Raw genomic sequence first — 13600 nt, 5'->3', positions numbered from 1 at the left:
TGTTTTCTGGCGCTCTTTGAAATGAGAGGATTTAAAACAAAAACAAAATCCACAAAAATGCCTTAATGTGCATCTCTCCTCTTGCTTTGTTTCCACAACTTGTGCACACATAAGCTGCAGACGCATGAACCTATAAAGCTCTATTGCCTCTTGCTGCCATCTGCACTTCTGCCTTAGCTTTGTAATTCTCCTTTGTGACATGCGCTTGCAATGAAAACAACAACAAGTAAAACTAGGCGTGCCAAAAAAAAAATCTCCTCTGATTATTTGTGACAGGCATCAAATGAGGCACAGACAACAGCAAACATTTAAAGAAATGGTTTGCAACTTCTTTGTTTCTTTAACAGATCTTATATTAGACACACAAAAAGCAAAACGAATGCTTTTTATAGGCACCGCAAAACAAAGTCTCTGCAAACTGAGTAGGCAGTGCAACAAAAACAACTTTGTTTGCAATAATGGAGTGCATCCAGAAATTTTTTTTTCTACTAAACACTCTTAAGAGCTTTAACGAAATGCTTTTTCTCTGACTTTATATACCTGATTCAAGATCCCACTAAGTGAAGTTGAAGCACTGATAATGAGTTCTAAGAGGCACATTTTGACTCTGGCTTTAAATACAATCCTGCCAATTAGCAGGCAAACATTTTGTTATGCAAATATTAGAAACATTAAATAAAATTCCAAGTTATTCTAAGCAACTCCAAAAGGAAACATGCAAAAAGCTCAAATTTCTTTTGCAAAAATGGAACAGACTTAGAAATACAGTGACACCTAATCACAGTTTAGTATTGACAGATTCAACTATAGATCTTTCTGTGGAACGTAACTTCAAATTACTAGCAAAATATTTGTGAATTCTTTGTTGAGCCCATTTAAGATATCAAAAGAATATGCAGCTTGTGACGTTAAAATATTTAGATAAAGAGCTTTTTGACATGATTTGCTGGGATTGTCAAATCAGCAAATCATTCATTTTTCTTTGTGGTAATTGGCTGTTGCCCCAAGAATGACAATAAGGAGGACCGATGATAATAGCTTTTACTATAATGCCAAGACAGTTCCCATCATGCGTATTAATGCAGGCTCAGTTTAGGATGTGTTTGTTTGAATGATTAAAATAAGCAGTTATCACTATTTTCAGAGACAATCTCAAGTACCGTATGCACAAATTTCAGGGCAAATACCAGGGACCTATTTTAGGTTTGAATAGGTCTGAGGCGACCAGTCATTATTGACTGGTCGGCAAAATGTAAAGGAAATCAGAGACGATTTATCCCCTAATGGGGAGAGCAGGCAAACTCCATGCGAAAAGATCCTAGGCCAGGATTCAAACCCAGGACCTTCTTGCTGCAAGGCAGCAACACTACCATCTGCACCACCATGTAGCCAACCTAAAGGCACAGAAATGTGATCTTTCAACAGTTTGCCAAGCTACATTAAATCTAACTAAGAGCAAATGGTAGTTATAATGCATGTAAAGTCACTGTAAAATGTTCTATAATTCTTCTGGTTCAATGTAAGGGTTAGATAAATACAAAAATGCAGTTATTAACTAAGTAATATGGTTTGGTACTCTTCCATTTAAATATAATCATGTCCTGAATTATGGTTACAATACAGTGGATTCAGACGAGTGTTAAAGGCCATGCTCTATCGACAGAAGTTCTCAGTCTCTGGGAGTGAAGCGTGGCTTGTAAAAATGGCCTCAAAGCTTTTAGTGAAACAAAAACTAAGAATATTGATTAATAGATTATACAAATTTTTGTATTTTTGCTTGCAACATTTGTGCAACACAGCAAAGAGCTACACTGTATTTACTGAGGTGGCCCTCATTTTCAAAGGGTAAGTCTTTCTATCATAAAACATTGAATGTTGGCAGATAAAAGCTCACCCTGAGATGTCAACAACTCCAGTCCAGTCAGAACCAGCCTATATAGTTCATCATATTTAGGAGTTTTAGTACTGCTAAAATTATGCTATCATTGCTAAAAACTATTTCAGTTTATCAATGTAAAATGTGCTCCATCAGATTCACAGCTTTTCTTTATCAGCTGAACTTAAAAAGGCATAGGTTGAGCAAACTGCTTTTACAACCAACTGTCTGCTTAAAAAGCTATGAATTTACAAATATAGTTACAATAATGAGAAACAGTTATCAATGCAACATACAAAAACAGTGTTCCCTCTATATGTGCATATATTTTGCTACAAAGTGAATGAGATTAGATGCTCTGAGCAACTGACCCACAACACGCTGGAGCACGCCCCGAAGGGCTCATTTTTACCATGATGCCCAGCAATAGAAGCTCATGAAGTCCAAAAAGACGTACCTTTCCTACAGTCTGTATTCACACCAGAAGCAATCTGTTTGGAAGTGGAATGAGGCCACCTCAAAAGTGTGTGTATATATATATATATATATTCAAAGTTATTGTAAAAGTTAAACATTTTCATTAGGCTATCCATTCATAAAGCACAGGACAATAAGTGTTCTAAATTCATGTTTAGTTTACATATTTTGTTATTGTCTGGGGTTGTGTGAAGACTGATGTAGGAGGGGTGGGGGGGCTGTTGTGCATAACTAAGACACCCACTGAGAAATCTCCTCCACCTCCTTTGCCCTTGGCCTTTACGTCATGCCTGGTTTGTCTTTAGACATCCAGCCATGTTGGAGGCTTGTTTTCTGACCTTTAGACCAGCCATCCAGAACCAGAACCGCCCATTCCCCCCCACCCAGGAGAACCACCCAATTCTCCTCTGTCCCCCCCCAAAAAGCCCAAAACAAGGATTTTCTTAAATAACAGATTCAGACATAATTACTATTTTATCTGGGGTTATAAGGATTTAGGACTATGTTTCTTCTAATTGAAGATTGTTTATTTTATTTTGACTAGCTATGCCTCAACTTACATAATAGATGTTCTTTGTGGTATCAGTTCTTAATCCTCTGAAGAGAGCAATTTTTTTTTTCCTACATGAATTGCAAATAATCAGTACCACTTAAGCAAAAATGTAGGTGTCTTAGCATAAGGAAATGAAGGAGGTTTTCATGCACATTTAATTTCTCATTGAGATAAATACATTTATGAGTTAAAATGAATCACACATCAAGTCCTCTCATTTCTTTAGAGCACATGTTGATTTTCATGACCTTTTGTTTTGAATAGTGCATGTGTTTTGGAATAAAGAGTGACATTTCTAGTGCTCTGCTGTGTCAAAAATAATTTCTTCTCCCTAAAATGTCCTAAAATTGTATAATAGATATCAATTGTAGTCCTCAATTTTTCTTAAATAAAATTGGGTTTTGTTTAATAGTTTGGGGAAGTTTTTCTTACTCAAAAGTTGCATAGTCGTCAACAAAATCTTTATTTCGAGCACCATTCAATAACTAAAATAGTTGAATCTTTGCACCTATCAAATATAATAGTACCGTATTCCTGTTCATAGCGCAGACAATAAAACACAGTTAAAGGATAGATTTTTACTGGTAATGTCGTTTTTGTAAGAGGGCTTTTGTGTTTTTTATTTTTTCTGTACATGAAGTTATAAATAGCACAGTCAATCAACTGACACAGTAAAAGGGGTAGCAGTGTTTTGTTGTAGTCCTGTCATGTTTCTAATGTGTTCTTACCAGGCGCCTTCTTTCCTCTTCAACAGTGTTCAGCAGCTGGGAGAACTCTTTGAAAGACTGGGCTACAAAAAACAAACAAACAAAAAGAAAAACAACTTGAGAAACAACAAAAAGGGAAAAACTAAGAGTTTAAAGTCTTGATATGAAAGATATCTTGAACAGACAGCAGCTTTGCACCAGAAAGATGAGACAAAAGCATAAAGAAAAAAACACGGTGCTGCAGTCGTTACAGATGTGATGTTTCAGGCACCTCCCACAGGACAGAATTGTGCAAAATGTTTATTTGCTTTCTAGCTTCAAACCCTTCAGAGCAGTGCATTTCAGAATGTAATAAAAGCATGCAGCTGTCCAATTTAAACCCAAGCCTTACCCAGCAGTAAGAAACAATACCTCAATTCAATGGATTCCACTGATCGCTTCTCTTTGCTTCCATTCCCTGCAAGGCTTAACAATATACTGCCCCAATGTAAAAGAGAGTGATGAGGTGAAGATGTGTTCACACCATCTGGGATATACTTCAGCAGCCTAGATTACATCCTGCATGGCCAGATGATTTTAGAATACAATGTATTCCACCTTATCTGCTGGAGAATTGTGCCTTGATAGCTTCACAGCTTCATTAAGTAGAAGGCCTGATACAATTTGGCCTCTGTTGGAGAGCCCCTCTGTCACTGCATGTCCAGGCATTTAGCAGTGGTCGAGCTGCGCTGCTTGCCAACACAGTAATATCATTATCAGCCCCGACAGCCTGGCAAGGGGACCCATGCATCATTGTGGACACTCGGGTCTATTTGCACACTAAAGCTTTCAAAAACCAGTGAGCAATGATTTCGTGCCAACAATCTTGCAGGCAGCTGGCCTTCTTTGAATGCTACCAGCTCCTTTATCAACAGAGTAAGGCTACGAGGGGGTAAAGGCCACAGCGGGAGCCGCTGATGGGACAAGATTAGGAAGGAAATGGGAATCAAAGTGGGGTTACAGCTTGCATATAATTCACTTGTAAATGGAGGAAAGGCAGAAAATGTGAAGAATCGCTTAGAGGATAAAAGAGATCTGTTTATAAAAACAGAAATTTCCTGTGTGAGTTTTTCAATAATAATATTAATGCTGCACACCAGGGGTGCCCAAAGTCTTTCCTCGAGGGCCGGCATCCTGTATGTTTTAGTTCTCTCCCTGGTGGTAGTAACAACCTTTTCAGCATGTCAGTGTTCTTCTTACACCTTCTAATGAACCATCAGTTGATCAAGGCGCGTTAAACCAGGGACCCCTGGGCACCCCTGCTGTACACCGATGGTGAATAGTTGACATGCACTTGCAGTCGGCACTAATATGTGTTTTCCAGTTTCTTATTTCAAGCTGGAAACATATTACAAAAATAAGCCAAAAATCATAACTGGGTGCACAAATCTGAATTTATTTAGTTTCTGAAACACATCTGCACAAAAATATGTATAGGTTCAAATTTACACAATTCTGTGACAGACTGGTGACCTGTCCAGGGTGAACCCCGCCTCTCACCCGGAACGCAGCAGGAGATAGGCACCAGCAACCCTCCCGACCACATCAGGGACAAGGGTGAATAGAAAATGGATGGATGGGTGGATGATTTGCACAATTTCAAATATATACAGTGACAGAAGGGCTCTCTAACAGAGGCCAATCAGCATAAAAATAACATTTTGTTGTATTCATGAAAATGTTTTTGGCAAAGGCTGTTTATCAGAAATTGCAGAACTAATTTAAATTGGCTGGTTTCGTGACAAAGACATGGCTATTTTTAGTAAGTCTGATAGTTTGTTTTTAACCCAAACTATCAACCCCATTTAAAAGGGACTACATAGCTGAGGATGTTAAAGAGCAGTCCGGTGTCCAAGAAGCCTCAAGTCTACCATAAAAGTAAAATTTTAAATCAGGACACAAACATTGTTAGTCGAAAAAAAGACAAGTTGTATGTTTAAAAAAAACCCATGGTAAAGTTTTTTTTAAGTTAGGAAAAGAACCATCAAGCACGGTGACGGCAGGATCATTCTGAGGGTCTTTTGTTGGTTCATCAGCAGGTAAGGTGGGTGCTAAGCTAAGAACACAAAAACAGCGACAGACAGAGAAGGGATTTGAACCTATAACCCACTGGTTACATGACCACCTATTACCGTTGCCTCTACTGTTGGAAGGGATAGGAGCCTCTTAAAGAGACAAAAGCAAATTTAAAGGCATCGGATATGGTTATGATGGAAAGTCAAACTTATTTGAAGCTATTTTTGAAATATCCAGCATTTTCAAAACAGCTGAAGGCAACAGTTACTTGACTGTGCTATAAAAATAACACTATGTGCCTCGAAAATACATCTTAACCCCCTTTTAATAATTTCTGCCAGGAAACCAACTGTTTTGTTTTTTTTTTTTTGTTTTTTTTTTTTTTTTGTGGATTAGGTGGACTTTTCATGCTAGATTTAATTGTTCATTTTGGCTTGTTCACATCAGATTTCTCTTCGCCCCAAAAAGGATTTTAACAGCTCTTGAGGTCTCAATGACTGACCTTCTGAGGAAAGGTCCTTCAACTTTAAAAAAAATTTAAATTTCTATGGCCACATCAATCCCTTGGCCCCATTGATTCCTAGATAACTGACTGGCATGTGAATGTCACTGCAGGAAGTCATCGAGGGAAATCAATAAAAGGTCAGGTGAACCCGTCTGACAGCACACACAACATCCCAATGTTTCGTGGGGAGGCTCGGAGCATCAAAGTGGACTGCACCAATACTGCATCAAAATCCTTGGTGGCAATCACTCAAGGGTCTGGCTATGTCAGTCAGAAACTTGGTTTCATTGATGACAAGATTGATTTCAACAGGCTGTTTCATTTTTCCCCTCAAATAGTTATCATGGCCTTTTCTCTCTGAAACACTGAGTGAATACAGCAGTGTGGCTAAGAGTGTAAATGGGAAACTGGCCAGGCACTGAATTCGAAATTAAAACAGAGGCAAGTTTTTATTATATTTGTACATTTTGAATTTGTTCCTGACATATTGTCAGTTCACTTTTGTGTGCTGATTGCTTAATAAAGACCAAAATCAATTTATGGATGAGAGATGAAGATTGCTATTGTTTCATCTGTGATCAACAGATCCTTTATTGCAGGGCTGGGAATGTGAGCATTGCCTCAAATTAAAGTGTGCTTTATTCTAATGAGACTTCACTTTGGGTGTGGATTTTTCCATTTAGCATAATTAGTGAGTGCGCCCCATACAGTTACTGCAGCTTTGTACGGTACTGGTCATTTAGCATTCTGATGAACATTAAAGTCTCAAGATGGGGAGGTCGATATCCTGTTCAGCCCTCACAGATGGTCCGTAATTCAGCAGACCACGGCACGGAGCGGGGGACTTAAGCTGGGGATAATGAGTGGGATACAAAACAAGAGGCGAAGGAAGAGGCCAGACTGACAGTCCTGCCCATTAGAGTCGGTGCATCCCCCTGCACATCTGCTTTCATATACCTGTTGGAGGCTGGACGATTTCCACCTCCATTAATCTCTGACACTGATCACAATTAGTCCTTCACATGTCCTGGAGGCTTGACAAGAGGCTGCACAAGAATCCGTGTGAAAATAAAAGAGGCAATATAGGCTATTTATTAGCATTAAATAATATATAAACCTAAATGCTTAGCCTGCGGGTCTGCAAACTTCACAATCCAAAGAGCCATTTTTCTCTCAGATTTCCACAAACAATTTTGCCTGGAACCGCAAAATCTACACAACCTCTCACAAAAAGAAAAAAACGAAACAAACATTGGCTTATCATATTTTTGAAGTACTAGCTAATTGGGGCTCCTGCATATTTTGAAAACTTGCCAGAGGCGTTTATTCAGGTGAAAGTGAAGATAATATGTGAACAAATACTTAACTAAGCAGTATTAATACTGCATTTTTCTGCTGTGGACTTATGCAAACATAAAACTCAGACAGACTATCGGGAAATAAATTCAGTAGATTATGTTCATCTCATTAATCTGTTTTTTGTTTTTTTGGACAACTTGTATCCATCTACCTTTCCTATACTTGTAATGAAAGACTGGGTCTTAAGTTTATCAATAAATATCTCACTTCATGGATTCAATTGTTTTTTTTCTTTGGTTATTATTTTTTCATTTAATACAAAAGCAGTTTTTTTGTCAAATTGATATTTCATGCTGCAATCATGCAGTAAGGATAAATCGGGCTTTTTACTACATAAAATCTAAAAATGTTGGCATTGGAAATAATTTATTACATTTGCTAATTAAAAAAAAACCCACACAAAATAAAAATTAAAATAATAGAATGATCATACACTTAAAGAAAAATAACAATGAAAGAATATTTAAAAAGCTCAATGGTTTTTAGACTGACACGCACAAAAATCATTGTCATTCTGTCCATATTATTGCAGATTTTACATGACTGTCTTTCCTATTCCCTTTAAATATCAGAACACTGCTTAGTTTTATAATATTACTGCTCAAGGTTATCAGGAGTCTCTTTAGAGGGCCCACATAGCCAGAGCTACACGTTTGAGCCTTGGCCCAGCCAGAGTTAAGATTTAGCATTCTTACAACTAATAATTCCTAGCTTGTTGCACTGCTCACTTCAGTCATAGGACATTCCTTTTCCGAATACTATTTTTCAATTAGAACACTGGTTCTCAGGCATTTTAAGTTACTATTGTAAAAAAAATTAAACCACAGTTTTTTCACAGTTTTGCTTAAAATAAAACCACAGAAAATGCTGGATTTTGTAGTTATAACATGATGCAAATGTGAAAAATACATTTATGAAATACTGAGTAGATTAATAAAAGCTGTACCTGGCCAATGGCTCCATCCAGCTACTCCTTTTTTTTCTGGACTGTGTGCGCATGCGTGACAAAGTGGCAAAATGTGCTAATCTATTTAGTAAAATGCAACAGCCAATTAGCATGCATGTTGCATGTTTTGGAGAAAGGCCAAGGTTGTGCGTTCTCCCTTTCACAGACAAGCATAATTGCACTGAAAAAGCACAGCTGGCATTCGTATCCCTTCCCCCACCTTAAGCTATTGTACCCTCAGGCAATACTGATCTACAGTTGGCTTGTGGTGGCAGACAGGCACCTCTGCAGGGCAGCTCTGTTGGACTGGTGGGTGAATGTTTGAGCAAATGGGTCAGAGAGGAAAAACAAGGTAAAGAGCTTTCCAAAACAGAAGGGTCAAAAGAAGCTAGCAATTATAGGCAAAAGGTTATTTGCACATAATAGCCATAAATACTAAATAGCTGCAAACACTAAGAACATTTATGAAAAAGCCCCAACATAAAACCAGACCAGACAACGCGCCAGCACCTAACTGCTCAAAATAAGCAATAAATAGAGGTTTCCATGAGTGGAAAGGGGGCTGGTTTTTATCCATTTCTTCAAAATGACAAGATAATTGTTTGACTGAAGATATTTTAAAGTGCATCAAATGGAATATTGTAGTAGTTCCACACCATTAAAAATGTTATGAAGTCACGAGACTACAGAGCAAGGCACTGAAAGAGAATTGAGCATGATGCATAGATCGCAGGAGGAAATAAACTGTTAACTATTTGTGCTGTATTGTTTGCTACTGTGTATTATTTCTGAAAGTTTGTATGTGTATTTCTCAGTTTTACCCTACTCCAAATGGCTTCAGTAAAGAGTCAACGTAAGCCCTCTTGTCTAAGTGGTCATTTTGGAGAGGAGTTTATCTGAATATCGACTCCAACAAGGTGATGGAGGTTGAGAAGATGACACTATTGTTTAAAGCTTTTAGGATGTGGGTCTAAGAGTTAGCCTGATTTGAGAGCCTTAATAGTGAAGAAAATAGCAACTGCCAATTAAAACATGATTATTACAGGAAAGGCATAATATTATAATGAAAAGTGGAATTATAGACTATATGGGATGATCTTGAAGATCAAGGAAGACCGGGATGCCAGTGTCTTTTTGAACTAAGTAAAGAAAGAGCATCACAAACCAAATAAATAAATATATATATATATCCGGTCATGAGAGTTTGTTCCCTGGCCCTCCTCTCATGCATTTAAATCTCATGAATGAAGCTCTTAGCTTTTGTTTTTTTTAAATAATTTACAAAACTAGTTTATTTTGTGTTGCAAATTGCAATAAAGAAACAGTTTTCCCTCCAGTGACTTTACAGAAGCTTCTATAATGAAACTGAGACAAATGACAGAATTAAATGACTCTTACCAATGTTGACCTCGTCGTCTGTCTCAGCATCACCTATGCACTCAAACTGGAACTCCTGCAATGACTGGGAGAACTTCTGGACAGCAGCAGAAAGACCTGAAAAAAAAAAAAAAAAAACAGAGCAGAAGATAAAGTGGAGCACATCTGAATCTGTCACTAAATAAAAACAACCAATATATCTGTTTTTATATTAAACAGGTTACAGTAACTCGTGCTCCAGAAAAGGAACTGAGTAATTAAGACAAAATGTTCTCTAGTTTGCTACTGTGTTAAAAAAAATAAATAAATACTGTGGTCTAATTGTATTCTGTTTATTTATGAAATAACTGGTGTTGTTTTCTGGAACAGGAGCACAAGCCATAGGGACATGAGAACACCACTGGCTCAAAGCTTGGAAATAAAAATTATGCCAAATTATATTCACCGACTAAATCAAACAAAAATCCTCCAGCCAACCGCCAACACCTGCTCTCAGTGTCTGACTCAGGCCAAATATGGGAAGCCTCAAAGCCCCTTCTCTATGAACCGAAAGTCACAGAGTTGCTTCGCAAGGAGGTCGAGTCAACAACTACCAAGCTCCATAATCCTGACAAAGTGTGCAAAATGTGCGTGCCAAAGACAAGCACACACAAAGACCTCCCTATAATCACAAAACACCTTTAATGACTGCAGCTTCCAGCAGTTTGTAAAAGACTTAATGGTAACTTTAAGTGGTGTCATTAGTTAAATAATTATTTTTTTCGCTTTTAGAAAAAAATTATTATTTAATTATTCCCTCCTAAAAGGAGGGAAAAAGGAGGCTTTTTCCCTCCTTTTAGTTGTCAGACAATAGCAGCCCAACACTTAACATTTAATTAGTATTAAACTGATGCAGATGGATAAATCCATCAGAATCTTGAAATTTATTATATTATATTGTAGTATATTATATTATATTATCATGCAGTGTTTTGGAAATCAATATGAAATGAGGAACAGAAGGTAGGGGATGCATGCATGAGACAGAGGCCCAATTTTAAGGCAACAATGTTAAATATCTCAAGTGGTGTTTTATATATGCAGTATATTTATAAAAGCTGGAGGTAACAGTCAGTTTGAGCTATAAAATGCCACTACGTGCCTGCAAAACAAATAGTACTGCCCCTTCAGTTGTATGTTAACTCCATGAGAATGTATAACTTCTATACTTGGTTAAATCCACATACCAACACAATGAAACCATTCAGCTTCAGTAAAACTTTGATTGGTTCACTAATGTCAAATACGTGAAAAGTTAGAAGTCTCAGGGCCCAGGATATGTTAATGCAGCACGGGATGATTCACAGTGAGGGGTGACAGCTCTTTGAGCACTCACTGTTCTTCCCTCAAGTGCCAGGAACTGTATTTTTTTGGGGGGACCATGCGGTGACTGGTGCCAAAAAAACCTTCCTTCCAGACCTTCTCTTTAATGCAGGCAGGGGACAAACTCACATAAGTTTCAAGCAAAAGTTGTGCTTGACAGTGTCTGGGAACAGAGTAAAGTAATATCCTTTTAAGACCGACTGTCAAACTCCATGCTCACTGACATTCACACATCAGCAACTGTGAAAGTGACTGGAATAATAACTAACGATAGTTTATTGATTAGAATTCTTGCTTTTGTCCGTAAGATTTGGGCCTAAAGGAAAATTCCTACCTTAGTGCTAAAATTGATAAACACTAGCGTTTAAATCAATCTTGGAAAGCTCTCCTTGCAAAGAACTTTGGATGTGTTTATTTCATTCCAGGAGTTTAACTGTGATTTAATGTCTTATTTTGTATCTGTGGAATATTTCAAAACATCTTGAGAAAAGACAGAAAACATTACTCATTAGATGAATGTCTTTAATCTCAGCAAGGGATGTCAATGGGAAATTAGGCTCAGACAAAACATTCCAATATTCTCGAAAACCCAATTATATAACACATTAGTGCTTTATTAACAGAGCAGGTATAAAGTATGTATATTCATGTGTGTACAGATTTTAGATTGTTTTTCCAGTGGAACCAATAATATTATCTGCTATTTAGGCATATAATGTTTGCTACTTGACTCAAGAGGGAAACTACAGTTCATTGATAATTACTGTAATTTGTGGGGTTCTTGAAATTAATAATTTCCTTAGAGTTTACTGCTGGTTTGTATACATGCTAGCTGTGCATATACACAAGAAAATTACTGAAGAACACACAACAGCCTTCAAAAAGACCAAATAGCACATAAATTATGTGTAAAGAACTTCAACATATTTTGGCTGATAGTTCACTTTTCAAATAAAAAAGCCGCAATAAGCAAGGTTTTGAAATAAAAAGCAGATGTCCAAATCACAGTGCATCTCTGGTTTTTGTAAACCTTTGACATGACAATAAGCATTATATGATGAGAAAATCTGGGAACATCTATTCATTGTCTACACACGCTTAACCGTGCAAAGTAGTGAGAGTGCTGGTGTGTATCTTCAGCGTTCATTGGGTGAGAATATAACAACAATTGAGAATTTTAGAGAGATACATTGACTTAATATGCAGCTTTCGATTGCGAGAGTACTCAGAGAGAACCCAAGCATGCCACTCATTATTGTACTAAAACTGCAGTGTGTATTAGTGTGCATTCACCAGAGTTTATTATTTCCAAAAGGTGGCTTATTAAGTGTTTAGAATTATGATCACCCAAATGCAGACAGGACATCAGGAGGTAGATGCAGTTAAGAAGATTGTATAATAAATAAAATGAAAAACTTACAGTCTTGAAATGAGAAAAATAAGAACACTGAACAATGACGAGAGCAACACAAGAATCCAGTAATGAGCAAAGAAACCAGGGAGCTTACATTCAATGGAAGTGTGATGGTGACTTGGAACCAGGCACGTACAAATAAACAAAGTTAATGGCAGCTAAGCGGGGAGAGGAGATGGTAAAAGGCTGAGAAGACATAAAAATTAGGAGTTGAGCCAAAATACAATAGGATCTACCAACAAAGGAAAACTCAGAAAACTAAAATAAAAGTCTTAAACCAAAAAGTGCATGTTACAGAAGAATCCCAAATGAAATGATAAACTGAGGTTGAAAGTTTAAAGAGATGATAAATCAACAATGCAGTACTCCACTCAGCCTTCCCGTTATCTAAGCAAAGTCTCACTCTCTCCCCCAGCCTGAATGAAATACAAGCATGTTTTGATATGTTGTAAATAATATTGTTACCTTTCAAATACATTTTAGCATTTTTTCTGTGCTTTCTGAGACTTCATATTAAAGTACATTGCACTCCCTACAACATCTTATTTTGAGTCTACTTCCCTCAACAACATGAGGGACCAAAACGTGCACCAAAAAATATTGAAGAGGCAGAACTGTGTGGTGTAGTCACTGAGTAAAAAAAAGCCAGAATTTTATTTTCCTGAGTGCCTGTAACAAGCTGGTCATAAAGATTGACCAATTACATACACCTGCCAATTTCTCTGCGCTTTAATTCAGATGTTGCTCATTAAAACAAACCATTTCAATCACTGGTTGCAGGTGTTGGCAGCTTCTCTTCTTCAAGAAGTGAAATAAGTAGCTGATCATTAGAGATCAATAAAGTACTGCTCATTACAGAGGAAAACATACGTTGAAAAGCAGCATTTTGGGTACTTTGCCGCTGGCCTATTACAGACTGAACAACATACATTTCATTAAAAGAATGTTAAAATGTTTAAACATTTGAAT

The 13600-nt window shown here is 37.3% G+C and overlaps 1 protein-coding gene across 7 annotated transcripts in view; it reads right to left on the bottom strand.

Moving 5' to 3' along the window:
• LOC122833121 (rho GTPase-activating protein 42) overlaps positions 1 to 13600 on the bottom strand; it is a 117877-nt gene that overhangs the window by 59131 nt on the left and 45146 nt on the right. For 4 of the 7 annotated variants that reach the window (XM_044120432.1, XM_044120434.1, XM_044120435.1 and 1 more), the window contains exons 2-3: positions 9877 to 9972; positions 3635 to 3696 (exon numbers count right to left, since the gene is read on the bottom strand). In XM_044120432.1, coding sequence (XP_043976367.1) covers positions 3635 to 3696; positions 9877 to 9972 — 158 coding nt within the window. The remainder of the gene's footprint in view (positions 1 to 3634; positions 3697 to 9876; positions 9973 to 13600) is intronic. The other 3 variants (XM_044120437.1, XM_044120438.1, XM_044120439.1) reach the window with 1 other exon arrangement.

Source organism: Gambusia affinis, linkage group LG06, assembly GCF_019740435.1.
Source record: "Gambusia affinis linkage group LG06, SWU_Gaff_1.0, whole genome shotgun sequence".
NCBI lineage: Eukaryota > Metazoa > Chordata > Actinopteri > Cyprinodontiformes > Poeciliidae > Gambusia > Gambusia affinis.
The sequence above is the reverse complement of the archived record's forward strand: the minus strand, read 5'-3'. Positions and strand labels throughout refer to the sequence as shown.